The sequence below is a fragment of the Pelodiscus sinensis genome, chromosome 20 (assembly GCF_049634645.1).
Source record: "Pelodiscus sinensis isolate JC-2024 chromosome 20, ASM4963464v1, whole genome shotgun sequence".
Classification (NCBI taxonomy): Eukaryota; Metazoa; Chordata; order Testudines; family Trionychidae; genus Pelodiscus; species Pelodiscus sinensis.
This window is the reverse complement of record NC_134730.1, coordinates 3,854,645-3,879,749: the sequence shown is the minus strand read 5'-3', so window position 1 is coordinate 3,879,749 and position 25,105 is coordinate 3,854,645. Positions and strand designations below refer to the sequence as shown.

Sequence of the window (25,105 nt, the reverse complement as noted above, 5' to 3'; positions counted from 1 at the left end):
GGCCAAAGGCTCCTCAATGACATTTGCCAACTCCCTCAGAACCCTCGGATGCATTAAGTCCAGACCCATGGATTTGTGTACATTTAGCTTTTCTAAATAGTTCCTAACCTGTTCTTCGCCCACCAAGGGCTGTCCATCTTCATCCTATCTTGCGTCATTTAGCGCATTCGTCCGGGAGCCCGCCTTGTCTGTGAATACAGAGGCAAAGAAAGCATTGAGTACTTCAGCTTTCCCCACATCATCTGTCACTAGGTTACCTCCTTCATCCAGTACGGGCCGCACAGCCTCTCTGATCACCTTCTTCTTGTTAATATGCCTGTAGAAACCTTTCTTGTTACCCTTCACAATCTTAGCTAGTCGCAATTCCATTTGAGCTTTCGCCTTCCTGATAACCCCGCAGCATTCTCGAGCTATACATTTAAACCCCTCCCCGGTCATTTGTCAAGTTTCCACTTTTTGTAAACTTCCTTTTTGTGCTTAAGTTAACCAAGGATTTCCCCTGTAAGCCAATCCAGTCTCCTACCATGTTTGCCTCTCTTGCTATGTGTCGGGATGGTTTCTTTCTGTGCCTTCAATAAGGCTTCTTTAAAATACTGCCAGCTGTCCTGGACTCCTTTCCCCTTCACATTAGCATTCCAGGAGATTCTGCCCATCAGGGAGTCAAAATCTGCTTTTTTGAAGTCCAAGGTGTGTATTTTACTACTCTCTTTTCTTCCTTTGGTCTCTTTTAGAAGAAGTTTTTTCAGAAGATCTCTTCCGGAAAAGCTTCTTACAAAAGAAGCTTGAAGTCTAGACAGAGCCTGAGAGACATTTAGCCCCTTTAGTCTTGGTGTGTGGCATGAGGGACACATGTGGGGATAAACCATGGCACTGCTAATGGAAAATTTCCCATCAAGGGACACACGTATCCTGAAGTGGAGAACTCAGAACCACATCGTGAAGAACCACAGCTACTTTCCAGGATGAATAACATTATCTTTTAGATTACAGTTTTCCCAAATTTGCCATATGTTAAAGATGTGATTTGTGACTCTCCTAGTGAAATCAGTGAAGTACATCAAAGGAAGAAAGAGTCCTTGCAACTTGTTTTTAGTATTTTTTTAAAAGGTAATGTCACTTGCTTTGTCTGATACATCCACCCAAGATCTGTTAGATCATACATCCGTTGTATGTTTTTGTAACACACTAAATATTAATAAATGCCAGCATCATTTTACATCCTGGGCTATCAACTGGCTTTTTATTGGCTGGATTACAGTACTCTCCAAGGGGGCACCTTGTTTTTCAATACCGGTTTTTGCTCAATTAGCATGTTGTTGCAAGTAGATAACACACTGCAGTAGCCTATGGTAAATTAAATGGAAGTGGAGTCCACAGCAAATAGTCACTGAAGCCAATCAATTTTGTACAGCTGTCAATAGCCATAGTTAAGCATACTTGCAAAATCAAAAAGTGTTTATCCAAATGTGTAGATTAGGTATTACATTTGTATGATCAGGCATGTGAAATTAAAATAATCTCTACAGATCCATAAGCAGGCATACCTGCTATTCTGCACAAAGCCCCACATTTGTTTGCCTTGTAACGCATCATTAGCACCAAATAAATAAATAATAATGCAGCAAAAGGTATCGACCATGAATAGACGTTGTAAAACCACGTTGGCGTGTAATGCAAGGGAATAATTTACTTGTGCTGGTTTGTATTAAAGTGCTTGGTAGGAAATGGAGTGCAATGGATTGCTGCTTGTCATAAGTTTTTATCACCTCAGGTGATAGCTGAGTAACAATAGTGGACTAGCTCCTGTGCAGACAAACTGCACCGAGTGGAAGTCAGGGAAGTGTGTGCATTGATGTTTTAAAGCCCTGCCTTGCACTTCCCTCCTCCTGCTCCAATTGCTGTTTGGTACGGGGCTGGTTCTCTGTGTCATCATAGAGCCAACTCAAAGTTGTATATATTTATAGCCGGCTGCAGCATTCACAAAAGTCTGCAAACACAGCTGAGTATCAGCATAGCCCAGTATTGCCCCTCCTGCACCTTCTACCTGGCTATGCCAGCAGCAAGAAGGGAGTAAGGAAATATGGGGGCTCTTCCACTGGTTTTGACTTGACTTCATCAGAAGATTTCTGGGTAAGCCATTCGTAGGGTCTGATTTTACTGCCCCAAAGCAGCTGCATCACTCCCTGAGTATCTGATGGTGCATATAATCATTTAAGCTAGATATTAAGTACAATTCCTCATCTTCAGCACAGAGAGAATTGTGTGAGGGTTTGGTTGTGTTTTCAAGTTAAGTTTTGTATGTAAATATCAAAGAATGCCTCCTGACGTACATAATTTACTATAAGGAAATCTCTTGGAAAAAATGACTTTGCAAAGTAATTCCAAGTACATTATAGAATAGTGATAGAAATGTAGCCGTGTTAGTCTGGTGTAGCTGAAACAAAATACAGGACTATGTAGCACTTTAAAGACTAACAAGATGGTTTATTAGATGATGAGCTTTCGTGGGCCAGACCCACTTCCTCAGATCAAATAGTGGAAGAAAATAGTCACAACCATATATACCAAAGGATACAATTAAAAAAAATGAACACATATGAAAAGGACAAATCACATTGCAGAACAGAAGAGGGATGCAGGGGAGGGGGGGAAAGGAAGGTAAATGTCTGTGAGTTAATGATATTAGAGGTGGGGAAGGGTAGATGTCTGTGAGTTAATGGAATTAGAGGTGATAATTGGGGAAGCTATCTTTGTAATGGGTAAGGTAGTTGGGGTCTTTGTTCAGCCCCCCGCGGAGAGTGTCGAATTTTAGCATGAATGCCAGTTCAGAGGATTCCCTTTCAAGTGCAGATTTGAAAGCCTTCTGGAGTAGGATGCATGTGATTAGGTCATTGAGACAGTGTCCTTTCTGGTTGAAATGGCAAGAAACTGTTTTTTCTTTGTGATCCTGTCTAATGTCTGTTTTGTGGGCATTGATTCTGTCTTGTAGTAGATGATTTCTAGGTATTCGTTTAGCTCTTTCAATTTGCTTTTTTATTTCTCCGGGTGGGTAGTTGAGGTTTATAAATGCTTGGTAGAGATCCTGATGTTTCTGACCTCTGTCAGAGAGTTGTCTGGTTGCCTCTTGGTTATAGTCAGCCTTATTCATAATGACCACAGCACCACCTTTGTCAGCTGGTTTGATTATAACCAACTACAACCAAGAGGCAACCAGACAACTCTCCAACACCACATTTTACAAACCTCTCTCCTCTGATCCTACCTCGGAATACCAAAAGAAATTACTCTGTCTCCTTAAAAGCCTCCCTACAGCTACTCGGGAACAAATCCACACAGAAACACCTTCTGACCCCCGACCAGGATTTTTCTATCTGCTTCCCAAAATCCATAAACCTGGACACCCCGGACGCCCCACTTGGGATGAAGAGCCTATTCTCTGAAAAGGTAAATAGTTTTGATGTGAAACGCCCCAGGCACCTACTAAGGAAACAGTGTTCCTCCCAAATACGCTGCTATCACGATTATAACTCTTTTCCCCACAAACATCAGTTACTACGGAAACCTTTTTACCTGTGGAGACCTGAGTTAATGGTAGGGATGTTAAAATGGAGTTATTTTTCTAATTGAGTAGTCGATAGAATTTTTATCGACCACTTAATTGGTCAGTAGGGGGAGGCAGCCAGCTCCAGCCCGGCTCGTGCCGGGGCCATGCCCCATTATGGCTCTGCAATTTAAAATGCAGTAGGAGCCAGCGGGGGTGGAGAGAGAGGTAGCTGCCCAGCTCCTACTGCATTTTAAATTGCAGACCCGCAGCAGGGTTTGGGCCCAGCATGAGCCAGGCCACCTGCCCCACTGGCAGCAGCCCCTATCCATGGGGGTGCCCAGTGGGGAGTTGGACCCCCAACAGACAGGAGTTGCTGCCGGAGCAGCCTCCCTTGCCCCCTCACCCCTGCAGCAGTGAGGTGGGGGGCAGGCAGCACTGCTTAAGCTTATCAAGTAGTCAACTATTCACTTACGTCCCTAATTCATGACAGGGATGTAAAATCCAGTTTAATTAGTTAACCGGTTAAACATTTGTAAACCGGTTAATTGATTACGCAGGGGCAGGCAGAGGAGCCGGGCTGGAGAGCTCCTTCCCCAGGGACATTGGTCTGAGCCCGCTGCGGAATGGGACTGCTCTGGCCAGGCTGGAGCGCCCCTCTACCCACAGCGGGCCCCATAGGGTTGGAGTAGCCGTCTGCCTATGTCAGGGCTAGAGCAGCCCCATGTCTGCAGCCGTAACCAGTAAGCATCACCATCATGCCTGTTCCTGGTTCTGTTTCTCTGCAACCATTTCAGTGAAATTTAAGGCAAAGCGGGCAACGCACAACTTAGGTGGTTCATGGTCTCGATGGTTTTCAGATCTGAGCAGTTAATACAAGAAGCATAACTTTACAATAAAATTTAAAAATCAATTTGTATATAATTAAATATAAATTTAGACCTGAAGATTAGGCATTCATCATTCCCCTGAACCCTGGAGTGGCTCTCCTATTTGCTGTAGAAGCAAGGGGTTTAGTGCTCTCAGTTCAGGTCTCTGACGTGTTGCAGTTTGGAAGTATGAAGAGAAGGAAAGTTTCATTGTGGCACATGTTTGGCCTAGTAAATTTCATAGGGTAAGTACGCAGTAGAGAAGATAGGAAAATGTTATGTGTAGGAACAGTGTAGGTGCTGCATGTACACATTTACTTCCTTAGTAGCTATTTGTACGCACACAGTCTCACCCTAACACACAGAGTCCTTTCACTACCCACTCAGTGTCTTCACCTGTCTTCGCGTAGGTGAATGCCACAAGCGTATCCACACCTGCAGTAACAGTAACTGCTTGGTTTCTGCTTTGTCAGTCATACGCTTTGTGTTCCAGGGTGCCTCTGTTGTTCTGCTGTCAGTGTCAAGCCTTTAGCACTGTGGCAAGAACAGAAGACAGCGCATTAGTAATGAGGGCCTTGCTGGATTCCAGCTATGTCACTTTGACACTTCTAAGTGTTGACATAATCGTGTACTCTTCAAACGCTTTGTACTGTGATCCTAGCTTTGCTATCAGGAAAGGGCATTGCTTGGCAAAAGCGGAGCTGCAGAGGCTATCAAATCCCAGACGTCTATTGATCATGCTTGTTTTGTTGGTCAACCTTGCTGAAGTGTTTTGGTTTAAATGAAAACAAATATAAATATAGGCTGCACGCATACATGGTCTTGTGAAGTCAACCGTAGTATTTGAAGAAAGGCAGGCAACAATTAAGATGGAATGGTTGGGTTATTTGAGTACCCGGGGTTTCTCCTTTTCATGTAATTTGAATGTGTTTGGGGTGTCGTTTTCTCCAGAGTTTACTGACCCAAGCAATCAAAGTATGTAGAGTACGCTTTCTAGTAACAATCCAGGTGGAGGAAGAACAACCGTCCCTTGTTAAATTACAAGATGAAAGAATGTGTCTGCCCTTCTCCCTTTGGGAAAATGGCATTTCCTAATATCACCGAGCTACCTTTAAATGTTAGTTACAATAGAAGAAGCAAAAACACTTTTAGAGAGCATTTCTGGTATCTAGACTGTGGCTTTATAAGGGTTATTGCATACTCCTATGTGGTTTCTGATGTTCTAAATCAAGGGGGGGCCAGATGCGGTTTGCCAGGGGTAGGCCTAATAGGTACAGCCATTCACAGGGCCCATTGGCTGCAGTTCGCCATTCCCAGCCAATGGGAGCTGTGGGAAATGCCACGGGCTGGGCCATCGCTTCCTCTTGCTCTCATTGGCTGGAAACAGGAGCTGTTAGCAGCTGTATCTGTGGTCGTGCAGGTGAATGAAGCATCTGGGAGCCCGACAGGAGCTAACCTTGCGAACTGTGTCTGACCTGCAGGCTGTTTATTGCCCATGCCTGTTAAAAACCGTTGGCAGAGTGGTAACAATTTGTTATTTCTTGAATTTTTAAATGAATATTGTTAATCTACCAGGACAAATAAAATTAAAGTCTGGAATTTTAGGCGTTCTGTATTGAAAATATTTCCTTGTAATGTGACAGATACAAACACCTTCTTAGCAATTACCTCTTCTCCACTACACACACAAAAAGGTATTCTGAAAACTATGTAGCAAGGGGATATGGCTCAAGTGGAGGCTTTACAAAAATATGAAAAAAAAAATTCTGGCAATGCGTTTTTCTGACACATCTGTCTCCAGTTCTTGCAGAATGTGACAGCTTTGCTTTCTAGCTAAAATGCATAAGCCCTACCTACCTATGAGTTAATAATGGAACGTTGCTTAGGCTTGCATAGGTCTTGTTTTTAATTAGATCCTTGTTTGAAATGGAAAATATTAAAACAGATCTGTAGCTAGTATGGGGCGCTGCAGGGCCAGAGGGTTTTCAGCTACTTCTACAGTGTTATGAAAGCAGTTTCTAATCCTTAAAATATTTACCTTGCTTTATTTTCTTATCTTGAAGACAAACAGGTGCAGAGTTCCCTTTCTGATATCCAAATGTATATTCTCCAAGCCAACAATTTTAAAAGCCTTACCTTCTTCGTACAATTAAGGTGGGATTTTCTTAAGGGTGGACTTTCAAAAGTGTTCTACATAGGCCTAAGTCTGCTCCCATTGACGTCAAATTATCATTGACTTCAGTGAGAAGAGCTAGGCCCAAAGTGCCTAAGCACTTGGGAAAAACCCATCCTTACTTTTTTTTTAAATCACAGCTGTATATATTGACTAATGATATCTTTGTAATGTTTTCAATTACTCATTCGCGTTTCATAGAAATGTGATTGAAAGGAAACAAGCAGGTGTATAGGTTCGACCTCCCTGGTCTGGCATCCTTAGGACCTGACCGGTCCCGGATGAGGGATTTTGCCGGACCGGGGGAGTCATATCTGGCCCTACTGCTATTGCCCTCCCCCTAAGCTAGACAGGCTGAAGGCCCTGCTGCTCCTCGCCCTGCCCCCTTGCCTGCCATCCCGGGCAGCCCAGCTTGCAACATGCTGGGCTCCCGCCTAGCTGTCCAACCCCACTGAGGCACTCCAGGCCGCCTAGCTGAGTAGCCCTGCTGTGGCGCACCACTCCTGGCTCCTCCAGGCAGCTTTGCTGTGGCACATCAGGCTCCCAACCCCACCAGGCAGCCCCGCTGGGGCACACCTGGCTTCTCACCTGTGTGTGAGCATCTAGGCTCCTGGCCCTGCTGGCAGCCCGCAACCCTGCCAGTCCACAGGGCTCCTAGGCACCAGCACACCACCAGGATTCTGTGGTCCTAGAACATCCATAGTCGTGCTGGACCATGGATGTTGCTGGACCAGAGAGTCCCTGTTTACAGAGGCTCAACCTGTACTACAAATACATAAGAATGGCTGTACTGGGTCAGACCAAAGGTCCATCTAGCCCAGTAGCCTGTCTGACAACTGTTAGCTTTGATCTTGTTTACCATGATAGTAAAAGAAAAGCATAATGCATTTATTGTCAAACTACTCTAATCATTCAAATCAATAACAATAGAGGGCAAGTCACTAAGGACAAAATCATGGAAATCTTAAAAAAAGAAGAAATAAAATTTAAAAAACAATCCAAGCCAGAAGTTGGCATCTTGACAACCTGAAGCAAAAAAAGAAAACTAGAAATGCAAGTTTCCTTTTGAATGCATGGCAAAATCAGAAACTTTGAACTAAAAAAAAAAAAGCAATTTTAAAAAATTAGCCAAAATTAGTTAATTTAGAGCCTACCTACCCCATGTATTCCAGATTCTGGGCAATGGATTTCCAGCTTTAATATGAGGAGAGATTAAAAAGACTGGGGCTATGTCTACACTGCCCCCTGTTGCACAAAAAAATGCAAATGTGGTGAAGCGTAGAATATCGCCATGCCTCATTTGCATAATTAATTAGGCTTAGTTTTTGCACAAGAGGCTTTTGCACAAAAAGGAGCAGTCTACGCGGCTTCTTTTTGCACAAAACCCCCCTCTTGCGCAAGAGCCGTTCTTCCTCTCTTTTTCAGGAAGAACTGCTCTTGCGCAAAAGTAGATGAGCAGCAGACCTCTAAATTAACTGAATTAAAATTTTAAAATTTTCTTTTAATGGAAGGGTTACATTTTGTCTTTAGTCCAGCTGTATTATCAACCCTGATTTAAATACATATTGAGCATTAGAGTACAATTTTAATTGTGGTTGCCCATTCCAGCCTGCTTTTGCTGCCTCTTTCATCATATGTCATAGATTACAGATGTTCCATGAAAAGTACATATTGATATTTTTCAAGGTACCCTTCTTTGCTGTATCCTAGGACCACTGGGATATATGGAAAAAGTTTCAGCAGTGTAAGCGTAGCTAGTCCTTTGTTCATATTCCACAATTTGACCTTCTTAAGAGTTGTTTTTTTCCAAACAGAAATAAAGTGAGCATATTGTCATAATTGTATATTTTAATCCTTGCCACCAGAAATGGCAACAGTGTATAAGTAGCTAACCTATGCAGAGCTTGTCTTTCAGTCACTTTGGATTCTTAATATAGGTTGGAGTAGCCATTTTCTGTTATTCTGCAGCTTGGTGGGATTTGGAAGTTGTTGCTTTAGAGAAGCCAGAAATCCAGGACCGATACCCCCTCTGCTGATTGTGTTAACTCAGATTCTGTGCTGACACAACAGCAGTGAGAGAGCTCCTGGTACAGCAGCTAGACCCCCCTGATTGTTGGAACCTAAATACACTGTAGTACAAACCAATGTAAATTTACAATGTACTGACTATAGGGTCCCTGAAACCTTGGGCCATACTGAATAAGATTGTTTTTAAAAAATGAGTCCCAGTAAGCTTTAATGACCATCTAATCTGTGCATTCAATGTAGCCAGCAAATTTATTGCTAGAAATATATCACCCTTCGTCCTGTCACTCCGTTCTCACTGCGTTTTGCCTTCAGAGTGCCTCCACAGAAAGCTTGATTGCAAACACATAGCCAAGGGAGTTCAGTTCCAGATTTGTGGCTCTTTTTACAAAGACCATCTCTAACCATAAGCAAGCATTTTCCACCTGTATTGATTTTGCAGTAGTTTCATACAGAAATTATAAATCTTTTTGCTGTAATCGCTTTGCCGGAGAGGGACCCTGCTGTAAGCTATCTTGCAACTGTGTCTCATTGGGAAAAGTGAAACTCATCTTTAAAGTACAAGCGAAACTCATCTTTAGAGGTCAACTGTTTTCAGGGTGGAAACATTTCTTCCTACTCTTCTTACTCTCCTCCCCTTTGCAACTCCCTGCCCAGTTATTAGGAGTTTTGTTAATTGCTTTTGGAGGAAATATAATCCAGAAATGATGCTCCACTCCAAAATGAATAAAAAGTAAGAATGATAAAAATGTTGACAGAAACAAGTGGTGATAGCTTTAACACTTGCAGGAGACGTTACTTGTGTATAAGCATATCTGTGCCTAAGCTTTTACTTCCAAGTTATACATTGAAAACGTTAATCTTTAACATTTCTAGAAACTTGAAAAAAATGAGAGAACCTGATAAACATGTGGTTGCACAAATATATACACACTAAAATGACAGTTGATCGAACACTTTTTAGGAACACAGACTATAATTGTGTGTTGATTTGATGAGTACTATACAGAAAGAATGCTCTTTCTGACACAGAAATAACCCACAGTGGTCTGATTAGTGTGACTTTTATTTCAACATCAAGTTTTAAATGTTTGTGTGCTGATTAAAATTTAGGTTAGGGTCTTGAAAACCATTGCCAAGTTACAACACTTGGGGTGTTCGGTTGTTGTAGATTTAACCCTATGGCTATCCTTTTGATGGTTCGCTTGCCAAAAATGCAGGGAAGATAATATTCTGCCTTAGCCAGATGAAATGATGCATTCTGACTTCCTGAGGTAAAAAAAATCTTTTGAGCTGCTAAAATATTGATTTATCCAGGATTGATTTTACTGAATTTACTGTTTGCTAAAACAGGCAAAACTATGTAAGCCTATAATGTGAGAATCTGTTTGAGTTCACTCTTTATTCCTGAAGAACAATTTTTTGGATACTTTTTTTTTTTCATTTTCTTGAATATCGGGGGAAGTAATCACAAGTGGAAAGAGAATTTTGCTGAACATCTGGGAACATAATGTGGAAAGTTTGATAAATGGCAACTTGCTAACATGTAATTCCAGCTAGCTCAGTAACAATGTGCTGTGATCTGTATAAAAGAGTTTTTCTAATAAATATAGTTTATTTCAATCAAATATGTAATCCACACACAAAAATGGCATTAATAGAATATTCATATTGCAATTTAAATAAGAAAAAAGTGAGGTAGTCTTGAGCGAAGAGTCCCACAGCAGCATAATTCTGTCAGTTTGCACGTCTGCATTACAATAGTCTGTTCTTAACTGGTTATTTAACTGAGCAAGGAAATTCTCTGTTTGAAATATATATTATAGTCAAGGGGCTAACTGCTGTATTAAAGGTATGGGAATATTTCATATAATAATTACAGTAGGTGTAATGTGTTTCATTTCTTTTAAGGGTAAATGTCAACTGTTTAACTGTCCTTCATTTTATGATCATTTTATGTTTTTCCAGACACCGTGCTGTTAAAACCTCACTTCCACTTTTATTCCATCCATCACAGAGTGGGTATATTTGGCCAATTTTTAAATATTTACAGGCCAGATTCTCTTAATCCATATATCAGTGTAAATAGGAGAAAATGCTCTGAAGTCAGAGTTACAACTACAAATTAAAGCAGAATTAGGCCCTTAAAAGTTTTGTTGAAGTTTCTGGAAGAAGCCTGTTTGAACACAGTCAAAGTTATTTTCAAGAAAGACTTTTTAGATTATGTAATTTGCCTTCCTGCTTTACCGCTCTGATGTCAAATTATATTTTTCCTTCATTAAATGTAATTGTGTCTGAAATGTAACTGTGAAACAAACCATTACCAAAATGCTGAGCTGTCAGAAGCAATCGTTACTTTCAAATACAAACTGAGGTGCTTTTTTTTTCTTTTCTGACATTTGTAATTCTTTGCTGACTTGTTTGTGTGTGGGGTGGGGGGATGGAGGATAAAACTTTAGCACTCAAAGCACAATCTGTAATTTTAAATAAACTGTCTAAAATATGTGGAATCTTATAGCCTGTTTCCTGTTTGTACAGCACCTAGCACATCAGTTAAATTATACATCAGTTCATCATCAATATTTTAATAGCACTTTATGTGTTAAAAACACCACTCCCATTGACTATAGTTCTATTTGTGAACAGTCAGCAGTTCTGCAAATCAGACCTCAGGGTCCCAGAAAATGAGACATTCAATTAATGGCCATCTGTTTGGTTTAAGTGACTCTCCCAGTGTTGCATAAAGAACTATGTAGCAAAAGCAGAGATAGAATCTAGTTTTCCAGAATGGCATTCAATTAACAAGATCATCATTGTTCTTCCTGAAGTCTCTTGTGTCATTCTTTTCATAACTTCCAGCTTCTGCCATCAATACATCAGAGGTACTACAGCCAACACCTATTAACTACACAGCTCTGATTCATTCCCAGGGCCCAGCCTCTGCACTGAGGGAGGTAAAGAGTCCTGTGAAAAAATGGGATATGATCATGTAATTAAAGGCATCGTCATAATGCATATTCCCAGGGCCCCAGGTTCTACAGGCAATCTTCATAGCATTTGTGTTTGACTTGGCAATTTCAGTATTCTTTCTGCAGTTGTGGTGTTTTTGAATGCCATTTATTACATTTTAAAAAAGCAAACTGACAAAACCAGAAATCCAACCTGTGGAAGCAGGTTCACTCTCAGATGGGTCAGATCTATCCTTTGGAGTTAAGAGTAATCATAGTAGGCTGTTAACATCTGTGTGGACTAGTCATTAGAGGGAGATGAGGGACTCAGTGGGTTTCATGGCCATTTGCTGACAGAAAAGAGGAATGTTGAGACTCAAGTATCTTGGTTCCCATTCTAGATTTTGAGGGGTAGAATGGTTATAGACTCCCTTGTCCCTATCCACCTCTATTACTATCCTTACTTCCTCTTGGCTCTTGTCCGTATCTCCTTCCCCTGCCATTTCTCATTCTTCCTTCCCATTTCCTGCTCTCCCAACCCTATTTCTAAACCATCAACATTCAAGTCAGTTTGACTCCTATTTCTGCCTGTCATAACAGCAGGATGAACATAGACCACATGTGGGAAGCTATTCCTGCTCTCACTTCTGATGTCTGGTGCCAGAGCTGCCCCCGGCAGAGCAATGGCAGGTAAACCTCTTCTGGGCATGTGCAATTTTTAGAAGCTTGTAACTTGGTCAAACTAGGGTACATTTTCATGGCCATGGCAAAACACACATCGCTAACACAAGAGCAACTCCTCTGCCAGATTTCAAATCCTTGCTCAAAGTACAGTGGCCCTAGAGCTTCTCAGCTGAGCGGTTGTAGCACATTTTAACACGGTCAAAAGAAATCCCCAAAACTTGTTTTTCCTCATTCTTGGAAATGGTTGCAATTTTAAAAAATAAATCAGTCTGAATGTTTAAATTTGTCAAGTTTGTGAGCAATTTAAAACAGCGACTTAAAACATTTCTTATACCGGAAAGCGGTAAGCAACATAAACTATAGGTGACTTTACCAGCTCTGCCTACGATGCTAATATGCTATGGGTGAGTCTACACTGCACTGTTATTTCGAGATAACTAGCATTATTTTGAAATAACAATGTGAGCATCTACACAGACATTCCGTTATTTTGAAATAGTTTCGAAATAACAGACAGCTTACTCCAAAATCTGTAAATCTCATTCTACGAGGAATAACGCCTATTCCAAAATAGCTATTTTGAAATAAGGTGTATGTAGATGCTCCACTGCTGCTATTTCAAAATAGCCCCTCCCCAGGGCCATTCTAAGTTATTCCTTCCCAGTGCCTCCTGGAGCTCTAAATCGAGCACATCTACATTAGGGGAGCCTGCCTTGGACTAGTTTTGAGGCTTCCCTGTAGTGTAGACGTGCTATTTCAAAATAAGCTATTTCGGAATAACTATTCCAGAATAGTTTATTTTGAAATAGCATGCAGTGTAGACATACCCTGTGGCTGCAGGATTTTTTAAATGTAAAGGAAAAGATTCATTTAGAGCAGAGGTGAGCAAATACTGGCTCGTAGGCTGAATCCAGTCTTCCAGGGTTTAGCCCCTAGGGGCCCCCACACCACTGTATTTATCTGTCTCTGCACATAAGGGTATCGCAGCTCCTGTTGGCCATGGATTGCTGTTCCTGGCCAATGGGCGCTGTGATAGCCTGTACCTGCAGAGGTGCAAGTAAATAAAGCAGCAGCAGCCCACCAGGGGCTAATCCTGGTGAACTGCTGCTGTTTTATTGCCCACCCGCTTGTGCTTCATTTCATTCCAGACCTTATATTTTCAGCATAGAGATGCAAAATGCATCGACTATTCGATTAGTCAATTAGTCGATATTTAACATCCTTACTCAGGGTGGGAAAAATCCAATTCCTGAGCGATATAGTTAAGTCAACCTAACTTCCTGGGTACAAAGCTCTAGAACAATGGACAAATTCTTCCATCAATTTAGCTACTGTCTCTCCGGGATGTAGATTAACTATAACAGAGAACCCCTTCCTTTGTTGTAAAGAGTCTCTGCAGTGAAGTGCTACAGCAGACTCAGGTGCAGCATTTCTAGTGAAGACAGTCTTTTACCACTTCTAGCTGTCATTGTGGGGTGCTAATGTGATAAAAATAATTATGCTTTGTAAATTAACAGCACTGTGTATGTGATTTTATTAATTACAATCAATATTTTGCAACTGCGATAATATAAATTTTCAAAATGGCTTGAGTGTTGTGATGCCCAAACCATTTTTCTCATAGACTAGCCTTCTGCACAGATGACACATGAGTTTCTTGACTTTGTAATGGGGATAGCAGCTTGCCTTTGACAAATGTGCAAAACCAGTGATGCGGCATTGTCAAAAATAGATGGTTTATTCACCTTTTGGGTAAAATGAACAAATAGGAACACCGTCTCACTGAAAAATAACACGGTCCAGCCCATCAAAAGTCGAACATCTTGTCCTCCTACCTGAAGATCTGCAGGCAATAGTATCAATGATGTGGGCTTTATCCAGAATTGGTCATTTAATTACATCATATATATTCCTATATAACTTGTATCTTCCTCTGAGAGTTCTTTCCACAGATTGAGTACAGTGTCCAGTAAGTTTTGGTGAAGCATGCAGATACTACCCTGGTTGTTTAATATCTTTTTCATTGAAATCTAAATAGCCTCATAGAGTCTTGCTATATGGAAAACTAAATTTAGCTTTAATTTTAACTTAATAAATATAGTACTCTTTACTGTTTACATAGACAATGTTTGAAGTCAAGCTGGGTTGTCAAACTAAATAATTCCATATGGCTTCTTCATTTACCATTTATCATACCGTTAGATGCTACATGTAGTTGCAGTATCATTTACCAAAGTTGATGGATTTTTTTTTTGAGTGGGTCATGGCTTCTTAGAAATTGGGTGATCTCAAAAACATTTATAGCATTCATCTTTAAAACCAGAAACACCAGATTAGCAAAGACTGCTTGCATAATTTAGAATTAGGCGCAGAGGAGGGGGCTGTTACTTTGATATACATGTGTGTATGGGTACGTAACTTATCAAGAGCAGAACTTGAAGTTGGGTTTTGCTTCAAATGATTAATTTTTATGGACTCATTCAAAATATTTCTGTCCTCCAGGTAGTTTTTTAAGGGGAAGCCAAAAATATTAATGTTGACTATCAAAGCTAATGTAAAAGGAAATTTGTCATTTTAATTGTTTTTCTGAACCTTCAAAAATTTAAACTAAAGCACCTGCAAAAATAGACAGTACATTCTGGGCTTGGTATGGTCTCCGGCATCCTTTCAATCTTTTCTTTTCTTTTATACAGTTCTTCGAGGTTCCCTTTGACTCGAATATGAACAGGACAAAAAACAGACCTCTGGTGCGAGGACAGATCAGGTAAGGCTGCCCACACCTGTTCCCTGGAATGAGAAATGAACTTATTGTTTCTTTTATGTGTCTTCTCCCTTGGTCTGTTTAGATAAGCAAATATTTCAACATGTAGATAAAAGACTAAGAAAGCGATGCCACTCTTTGTGTTTTGATAACTCTGAAAGTTTGTAATAGTCCCATGAGGAGTTTGTCAGGATAATGAATTCATCTTTCAGCTATTGAATAGTGGTTATTGCACAAGTGCCTTTGTAGATTGAGTTATCAGACGTTACCATCTGCATATGTTTTGTGATGAGCTCAAGCAATCTCTCAGACAAAAGTAAACTACTGAGCTATATTTAGAAATTAGCAGGTGATCCTATCTGTTGCTCTTTTATGTGCTAAATAAAAATTGTGATTTCACCAACATTTCTTGTTAAAAGGAGGAGAGAATCCATCTTAAAGCCTCTGAGATCATTTAACATGGGGAGGGTGCTGTGGTCCCTACCTGGGTGCTGTCTATGCACATCACTTTGGCCTCTCTCATTTTAGTTTCAGGCTCCTAAATACATGATAAATGTCAAGAGCTCTCCCTGTGTTCTCAGTAGGTGCTGTTGGGTGCTGAACATCTGAAAATCTGGCCCTTGATTTATAAGCATTTTTCTCTAAGATGGGTGACGGAAGGGATCACGTGAGGATTACCTGTTGTGTAGGGTATCTGGTATTGGCAGGATACTGGGCTAGATGGACCATTGGTCTGACCCAGTATGGCCGTTCTTAAGTAGGAGCTATAGTTGAGAAAATGTTGACTTTGTAATGTCTGTATAGTTTGTTGATGCTTTCTTCGTGTTGTCTCTAAGCACGGTATTCCAGAGCTGCTCATCCAGTATACCTTAAGTGAAACAAGTACAGGTTCTCTAGTCCAGAACGCTCTGGTCCAGAAACATCTGTGGTCTGGAATTATGTTAGTGGGCCGATGTCCACTTTTCATGGGTGTGAACAAGTTTCCCACGGTCCCATAAAGTTTGTTTGCAGCCACGAGTCCTGGCTCTCGGTGTCTGGTGCTGTTATTTAGCTCTAATTTGTTCCTAAATATTTTCTAAGAGCCCAGTAAGCAGTGGAAGTGTTGGTAATATTGACAATATTGACCTCTCATGTCTGGAAAATTCTTTGGTTCAGAACTAGTCAGATCCTGAGGGTGCCAGACTAGAAAGAGGTTCAACTGTGCCTGATTACAAAGGAAAAACTTTGTTAAGATGAAGTTCTGGTTGAGAGTATGTGCCAGTCACTTCAGTTAAAAAAGAGTTACAGGGATGTTGCCATTACCCCAAACTGATTGTTTGAATCTAAAGCCCTCACCAGAGGGTCAGAATTCAGGCCTGCAGTAAGACTGGACTCTATAATGTAAATCAAGCAGGAAGTAATCTGTTTACATGGCAGCCTTTGTCACATTTGTGCATTAAGTTCTCAGTAAGAGAGGAAACAAACCAGCATACTTACTTAAAGCTCCATTGAGTTTTACTTCATCTTATACTTTGGAAGGGAAACAGCTTGAGCAGGAGTCAGTCACTCTGCCACAAAAAATTAAATTGTGAGACATCCCCACAGCCTTTTAGCCAGCTTACCCCACCTCCTTCACTCAGCAAAGTCCATTTCTACTATAGCCAAAAGTGTACAAAGTGTGTACAAAGTGTGCTATCCTCAAGGTGCTGACATTGCAGTGGGACACTAGCACTTTCAAGGAACAGTGCCAAGTAGCACAGCATAGCCTTGGCAGTAATTTGCGCCTTGGAAGGGGAGATAACCGACACCCAAGAAGCTATGAAACACTATAACTATCTGGCATTCAGATGCTGAATAGTGATTGACAAAACATGGCTGCTGCTGCAAAAAAAAAACGTGTGTGTGACTTTTGCATCCTGTGTTCCTTGTATTCTCCATGAGAGAACAGAATTTCCTCTTCTGAAACAAACGCATGGCAAACGGAATGGACAGTTTTGCAGAAGGGTTACAGCCAGTTGAATTTTTCCCCTTAATGTATAACAATAAACCCTCTAATTTTTAATTTTGAAAAAAAATAGAATTTTTCCTTTTCAAGTAGTTCCTCTCTATCCCCTTTTCCCTCTTGCAGAGTTTTAATTATATCATGGGTACATTGAATATGCATTCACTTACCGCTTGAGAAAAAAGTTGAATGGAGCCCATAGCAGTTTTAGGCTAGGTCTACACTATAGCCTTTTTTTCGGAAAATGCTACACAAATTGTGCGCTGCAATTTGTGTAGCTTTTTCCGACTGCTTTTCTGGAAGAGGCTTTTCCACCATTTGGCCCTGTGTAGACGGGGCCAAATGGCAGAAAAGCCTCCTCTTTCAGAGGAGCCCTTATTCCTCATAGAACAAGGTATACAGGCTCCCTGAAAGAGCGTGTTTGTTCTTCTGCAAAAAGAAGCAGAAGAGCAAACGCGTTCCGCAGTCTAGCTGTACCCTCTTAGAGAATGCCCATAGGGGGCCCTGCTAAACTTTACCATTATAAAACCTCATCTTATTCTTTGGTTGCTTTAGAGTACAGCTTCCAGTTTCCATTTGGTAAATCATAAAGCCAGAACAAACCTGAGATGGTGACATTTTAAGAAAATAATTTTACATCTGGTGTCATCTTCTGCTTTCCACAAATACAAATACAAATCTAGCATCCCCTGGGTCTCCTATTTGAAAGGAAACTTAAAGCAATCCTGGTGTCTGTTTGCATGTCTGTTCAGTTTCCCAAGGATTGGGTTCCAAACTTTAAAAAAAAACATTACACCTTATTTGCAAATCTAAAATGAAGCCCTCATTCATAAATGATTCAACAAACAATTTTAGTATAGCATTTCCATGATTTGTGCCAAGGATTATTTATAACAAAATTACGTTTTCCCTTAGGGTTCTATGAACAGTTGGTCCTATTTATTTCTGTGTTTTATCCATCACCTTTGGAAGACTGGAATAAAGTGATGGATGAAATTACAAGAAAATTGAGACAAAATAGTAAAGTTAACCCTGGGGCTAAATTCACTCTCATTGTAAATAGTTGGGAGTGCTTCAATAGACTTGTTCTGATTAGTTCTGTAAGATGGTACTAATTACAGATTCCTAAGATAAGTTCATTTTATTTAAAAGCACATTTTAGGGAATATTGTAATGAAGATGTCTGGCAAGCACAAGGTGAGCCAGATTTCACACCCACTATACTAGTACAGTAAACTTCATATAATCCGGCACCTTTAGGACCCAGGGGGTGCCGGATTATCAAATATGCCAGACTATCAGAAGGGGGAGCTATGAGGGGTCTGGAGTAGGGTGGGAGGGGATGCCACCCCAGACCCCTCATAGCCCCCCCTTACGATAGTCCGGCTCTGCCCCAGGCGTCCCTGATTCAGCCGCTGCTGGTCAGTTTCAGCAGCAGCTGAATCGGGGATGCCTGCAATAGAGCAGCTGGGGTGCTGCCGGGTTGGTCCCGCAGCGCCAAGGGGCAGCGCTACGGCACCAACCCAGCAGCACTCCAGCTGCTCTTGGGGACGCCTGGGACAGAGCAGCTGGGGTACTGCCCGGTTGGTCCCGTAGCACTGCCCCTCGGGGCTGCGGGACCAACCTGGCAGTACTCCAGCTGCTCTTTGGGATGCCTGGGACAGAGCAGCTGGGGTATTGCCCGGTTGGTCCCGTAGCACTGCCCCTCGGGGCTGCGGGACCAACCCGGCAGCACCCCAGCTGCTCTTGGGGATGCCTGGGGCAGAGCAGCTGGAGTGCTGCCGGGTTGGTCCCGCAGCGCCGAGGGGCGGCGTAGGAGACCAACCCCACAGCACCCCAGCTGCTCTGCCCCAGGGGTCCCCAAGTCAGCCGCTGCTGAAACAGATCAGCGGCTGATTCCAGGAAGCCCGGGCCAGAGCAGCTCTGCCCCGGGCTTCCTGGAATCAGCCGCTGATCTGTTTCAGCAGCGGCTGAATCGGGGACCCCTGGGGCAGAGCAGCTGGGGTCCTGCCGGGTTGGTCTCCTAGCGCCGTCCTTTGGCGCTGCAGGACCAATCCGGCAGCACTCCAGCTGCTCTGCCCCAGGCATCCCCAAGAGCAGCTGGGGTGCTGCCGGGTTGGTCCCGCAGCCCCGAGGGGCAGCGCTACGGGACCAACCCGGCAGTACCCCAGTTGCTCTGCTCCCGGCTTCCCCGATTCAACTGCTGGTCAGTTTCAGCAGCAGCTGAATGGGGGAAGCCTGTCCGGCTGCCCCAGCACTTCTGGGTTCCTGATGGTGCTGGACCATCAGGAGTCCTGGAGCATTGGATGCCGGACTAATGGAGTTTTACTGTATATCATCATTCTCTTACATCAGGTCTGTATTTGGTCCATAAACTTGAAAAAAAAAAAAGAAGAACTCTTCCTTTCTTTATCCCAGTCATATTCAGTAGAGAGTTTTATATCGCTTTATATTAGCATTGCCTATAATAATCCTGTGCCAAGTTAGCATAATTAGAAAATGTATTTTAAAAATTCTTGAGTTAGGAAGAACTGTTTGTTTTACAAATTTCCTGCATCCTGAAATGAACTTCACTGTTGTTTGAAGGCATCACAGATTAACAAAACCATATTTATTTGATTTGAAACTTTCTTACCTTTCTCCTTTTTTCTTACATTTTCCCTTCCACCACAAAATGATAATGTTGGTGACTTCATGGAATCACTTATCAATCTTGCACCTGACTGTCAACATCCAATTTAAAGTTAAAGTGTCACATACCTTGAATGATGTTGACCTAATTCCCTGTAGATCTTGACTATGCCAGCCTTGACTGAGATTGTTTCTTCAGTGGTGTGGCAGAGTAGAATAATCCTGTGGAAATGATCCAAGCCTGTTATATTTTCCCACATACACCCTGGTGATCTTTGAGCCTCTTTTTCCTGTGTCGATTAAAAAAATTCTTAAATGGTTATGCTAAAGACTAGTCAAAACAGACTAGACAGAGACGGATAAATTGTATTCAAAAGGCTCGTGTCTTGGTTCTGGGAATGAATCCAAAAGTTTTAGGTGTGTGCACTGAGTTCTTGCCCCATGCTTAAAGTGTGTTTAAATCATTTTTACTCTGGTTTTGACTCTCTTTGGTTGCTTGTTTACTGAAGCATTTGGCATATGTTTTAAGTTTTCTTCTGTGCCAGTTATTTTAGCTAACCCCTCACTGTGACATCTGAGTCCAAATGAACAGGGTAAGCAGCATTGATCCGTGATCTTTCATAGTGTGATCAGCTCTGACTTGGAGGATTCTCTTTTTGGGAGAACAAGATGGTTAAATCTGCCTGGTCTGGCTTGTGCAATATTAGGCTCAATAATTGCTCTCAATTGGGCTTTGATGTGGACATGCTCACTAGGGAGCTGTGCTGAGATTATCAGCCTACGTTAGAGAGAGAGGCTACTGAACTCTGAAAACCATCCTCAGTTGCTGCTACCTTGGTCAGGAATAAGTCCAGTGCTTAAAACTATTATTCATTTCCACTATCCAGGCCCCCCATTTAAACCATTTCTTTGCAGCGTATTTATTGTAAATAAGCTAATTTATGAAAATACTTTTAGAAAAGGTTTAGAAAATTGGAGAAAATATTTATTTCAGTGTCTCATTCTCGCTCATTGTGGTGATGCCGTTAAGGTTAGAAATCATAGGCCAGGCCGTTCTGTAGAAGTGTCTTCCTTGCGTAGGGCATGAGTTCTGCAGCTCTGATCTCTGGGAGAGTGCGGGTGGGAGGGTGGAGCTCCCGCAGAGCTGTTCCACGGCAACTACATCGATGCCCATGCTGAGAGCACTGGGTTGGCCCTGAAACCCTCTGAACAGAAGAAGTGGTAATGCACGAAGCCCCAAGTTGGAGCCCCTGTGCCACATGGAGCACATGCCTAGTGTTTCACAAGCCCTAAACCCAGTCTCCCCATCCTTTGCGTAGAAAACCACACTGATTCTACTCCCAGGAGACCTCTGCAAGAACTGGCTGGTGAATTTGCCCTCAATGATCCTTGACTGGCCAGTGTCAACTGACTTGGAGTTGTAGGGCTCGGGCTATAAAATTGCAGTGTAGACATTCAGGCTAAGGCTGGGTCATCCTGTTGCAAAAATAACAAAAGTAGAACTGAATGCAGCCTGCCATGGAGCACTATCCATCATCCCAGCCTGCCCACACGTTCTCCTTCTTCTGACCCCTCAAGTCCTGTTTGGAAACACAAACTACTTCAAATGTTCCTCATACTTGGTTGCAGTGTTAAGCTCGTTGAGCATATTTATGTTCTGTATTAGAAAAACAGTTATTATTTTTCCTGCTGTGAATTATGTTTATGTAATTGATGGGAAGCATTTCTACACATGCAGACCTTTGATTTCAATGAAGTGGCAGCAGCCGTTCCTTTCAGTTTCCTGTTCAGTATGATTTATCCCATACTTTTTTAAGACGATGGATTTGATTTTCTTAGCGGTTAGTTTAAATAAATCTCTTATGCTAGCACCAGCAAGTGAATTAGTTTAGTTTTCCCTCTTCTACTAAGACAAGCATTCTGATCCATGGTAGGTTGAAGGTAAGTATCTTGATTTTCTTGCTACCTTGCATTTGTATATACTTTGTTAAACAGCAGCTGTTTTCAGACACTAAGCACTGATAAAAAGTGAATACATTTCTCTTAGGCTTTCATCTCTAAATCCTATGTTCTCAATAATGGGCTATTGTAGTGGTACCTGATTCCTTGTATACCTGTCAGTGCTGGTACTTCAGGTTTCCGCAACAGTTACCATGGACATTTGCTCTGAGTCTCTTTGACTTGGAGTTCTGTTTGAAGTTGAGGGTGAAGATTCCACTGTGGGGTTTGGAGCATCACACTCCCCCTACACCAGCTCCACCTTGACTTCCATGGCTCTACACCAGGCCAAAGAACACAGTGCATGCTTGCCTCATAACATGGGGTTGGATCAGGCTGGATTCTACTTTGTCAGGGTGTAGCAGTGGTGAATGGAACTGACGTCCTAGAATTGTCTCAAAAGGTTGGGAACAATGGATCTATCAGACAAGTGCAAATTAAAATATAATAATTATATAATTATTAAAATATAATTGGAAGCTATTCTGCAAAAAAAAAAAAAAGCATTTTTGACTGTGGCTTTTTCATGAATGTTTTAATAAACTTAAATTCTTGGCACTTTAATTTGGTAGAAAATTCAGTTTCACCAAAACATCATGCCTCAACCCTGATAATGCCTCAGATATGTGCAGAAATGAATTAAATGTTAATTTAGTTTGATAAATCTTTTTCCTGGGTCTTTTATTACTACCTCACTTTTACAATGCACTAACTACTACTTTCTGTATTTTGCCTCCTTCATTCTTACAGCCATTATTAACTGTTGATACAGTTATTAACATGCAAAGCTTTTTCACTTTTTGATATTTATGATATGAGTATCGATTTTGTCCAGTTTCGCTCATAAGTTCACAGCTTTTGAGCATCATAAAGAAAAGACCCTCTGTCCTACCAATCTGTCAGTTTAAATTGATTGGGTTACATCATCTGAAAACGAATGTTACCATTTCTCAGCTGCTACAAATACAATGATTTGCAATACATTTGCAAATGTATAAGCTGAGGGTTGCATAAAGTGGTGGAACACTCCAGTGGGTTAGATGTTCTGTATTTATTGAAAATTGTGCTGAGATGCAGAATTGGTAAAGCTCAGCAACAAAATGTAAGGCTTTTCACTGGTTTGGTTATCTGTGGCAAGCCTGTTGATGGGTTAGCAAACCAAGAACATGCTGAAGAAATGTCTTGGGGGTTACAAACATCTCTCTCTCCTGTTGTTAATGTGTAATGAGAATGATTCTCTTCTCACTAAATCCAGTGTAAATGAGGAGTAACTGCAGAAGTCAATGGACTCACATCAGTATATGTGAGAGAAGTTTATGACTTGGGTTTATGCTGAAACCGGTACTAAGGATTTAGCAAATTACTATTTTAAACCAGTATTTTAAAGTTTCCCAAGGGTTTCAGCACAATTTTGGTTCCCATTTAAAGCTTAAACCTTTACTTAAATGCCTGATTGTTCTGGTCCCTTGGGTGGTCATGTCAGGCAGGTTTCACTGTACTTAAATTAAAACAAAAACTCCATAAACCTGTAATTCTTCAGAAATAATCATTGCAAGAGATCAGATGCTTATTTCCCTCTGGAAAACATTCCAGTGTTTTGCTTAGAAAATACTTCATTTTAAAGGGAAGGCCCGGAGATCTTTTTACGTGATAAAAATGTTACTTTTTTCGGTGGGAGGTTTTTTGTCTTGTTTAAACAGAGCACAATTCAAAGCAGACACCACCAGGGCAACCCTTTCAAGCAACTTTTATCCTGCCTGTATGCAAGCTTTTTTATTATTATTTGAAAACAAGTATGTGCATTTTCCCCCGGCTGGATTCCTTTTCTTTCCCGTGTTTTTCAGAGGTTGGGGGAGTTGGCGCCGGCTACATTTAGTAAATAAGAAATAAAAAAGACAGCTTTATATTTTTGACGTGTCCAATTACTTGTAAAAAATGTAACCTATGAATTCTAAGCGGCAGGGTTCTTCTCCCATCCTCTCCCCCTTAATTCTTTCCATGGCCACGTCATAGAGGATGAAGAGGAGATGGGGAGAACCTTGGGGCGAAAACACTGTTTAATGAGAATAAAACCCACATCAAAGGGAGGACTAATGGAATGATATAATGCTTGCTGTGTCACTTTCCCAAAGGGACTATGGATGACAGTACTTATATTTCAATTATCTATTCACCGTGTGCATAAGATGTTGCTTAAATAGTTCTAAGGTATTAGAGTCCCTTTGTAGCAGTCACAGAAAAATATTGATTCTGCACATGATGTTTTTATGACTATGTATATTAGCAGGAAATTATATATTTATACCTCCATATATGATTTGTTTCTCAGAGCAATTTGAAAAACTTTATTAACTCCACCATTACAGTTATATGCATTTTGATTAAAATGACTGTAGAAGTGACTAACTATTCAGCCTGTGTCTTCAGCTAACTCCTGCTGTCTGAAAATAATTCTGCAAAAGCTCAATAGAGACATTCCTTTGTAGCCAGCTTTCTGTTTGTTAAATATAAATCCTGCGGAAACACTTGACCCCTCACGCCTTGCTGCTTTTCAGTTCAGCTGTGGGGCCTTTACCACCGAATTATTTATCAGAATCTTTAATTGCCTGTGGGACAGTTGATAAATTTGAGTACATTGTACATCACATCACGTTAGGAAACATCCCAGATGCTCATGTATAAACCAGGAGTCACGGTGCATTTGGCTAAATAGTCGCTCCATCTGCTTGTGAGGAACACTACAGAGAAGTGATATGGACTCCTAATGGAGTTGTTTTATCCTCCCATGTCAGCGCCACACCAGGGGGTAGAACACAGCTAACTTGAAGGAGCCAAACCATTGTACCCTAAGCCTTCTGATTTTGTGTGTGATATGAACAGACCATTTGGAACACTCTGGTTTGAGCTGTTCCGTTTTTAAAAATTCATTTGTGGCAGACAGTTTACTTCACTTCAGAGACGGTTGTGGAAATGGATTTTTACAATCCATCCATATGGCACGTAAACAAATAAATATTGTGAAGCCCAATATCACATCTTGTCCAGAGGGTGTTTCCTTCTGACACACCCCTCCCCGCCTTTACTGAGTTTGTCAAACATTTCAGATCCATGTTTGTAAATTTTGGCTTAACGCAATCAAAATCCTAACACTTATTTCCCTTTTAATAATAGTGAACCTTATCTGGTCTAACCACAACAGCACCATTATTCAACATGTGCCAAGTGTTCCAAGAAATGTCAGTACTCAACAAGTCCATTACAGAGCTGCTTGTGATTGTAAGCTGTTGCACTTTGAATTCTGTTTACAGTAAGTCATGTTAAAAGTGCATTTCTTCTATAAAGGACAGTTTATCGAGTCTTTAAACAAGGTGTAGCTTACATGTTATCAGCTTGGCAAGTCAGATAGCAGTGGGGTTTTCTTATACTTTAATTAGCTTTTGTTGGCATAGTCCATGCTGCTCAGTCTTTATAACTAGAGTGGCTGCATTCCTTTA

General features: G+C 41.3%; 1 protein-coding gene across 3 annotated transcripts in view; it reads left to right on the top strand.

The window, feature by feature from the left end:
* Positions 1–25,105, top strand: part of COX10 (cytochrome c oxidase assembly factor heme A:farnesyltransferase COX10) — a 157,125-nt gene that overhangs the window by 88,414 nt on the left and 43,606 nt on the right. For all 3 annotated transcript variants that reach the window (XM_075903517.1, XM_075903515.1, XM_075903516.1), the window contains one exon: positions 14,934–15,004. In XM_075903517.1, the coding sequence (XP_075759632.1) occupies positions 14,934–15,004 (71 nt within the window). The remainder of the gene's footprint in view (positions 1–14,933; positions 15,005–25,105) is intronic.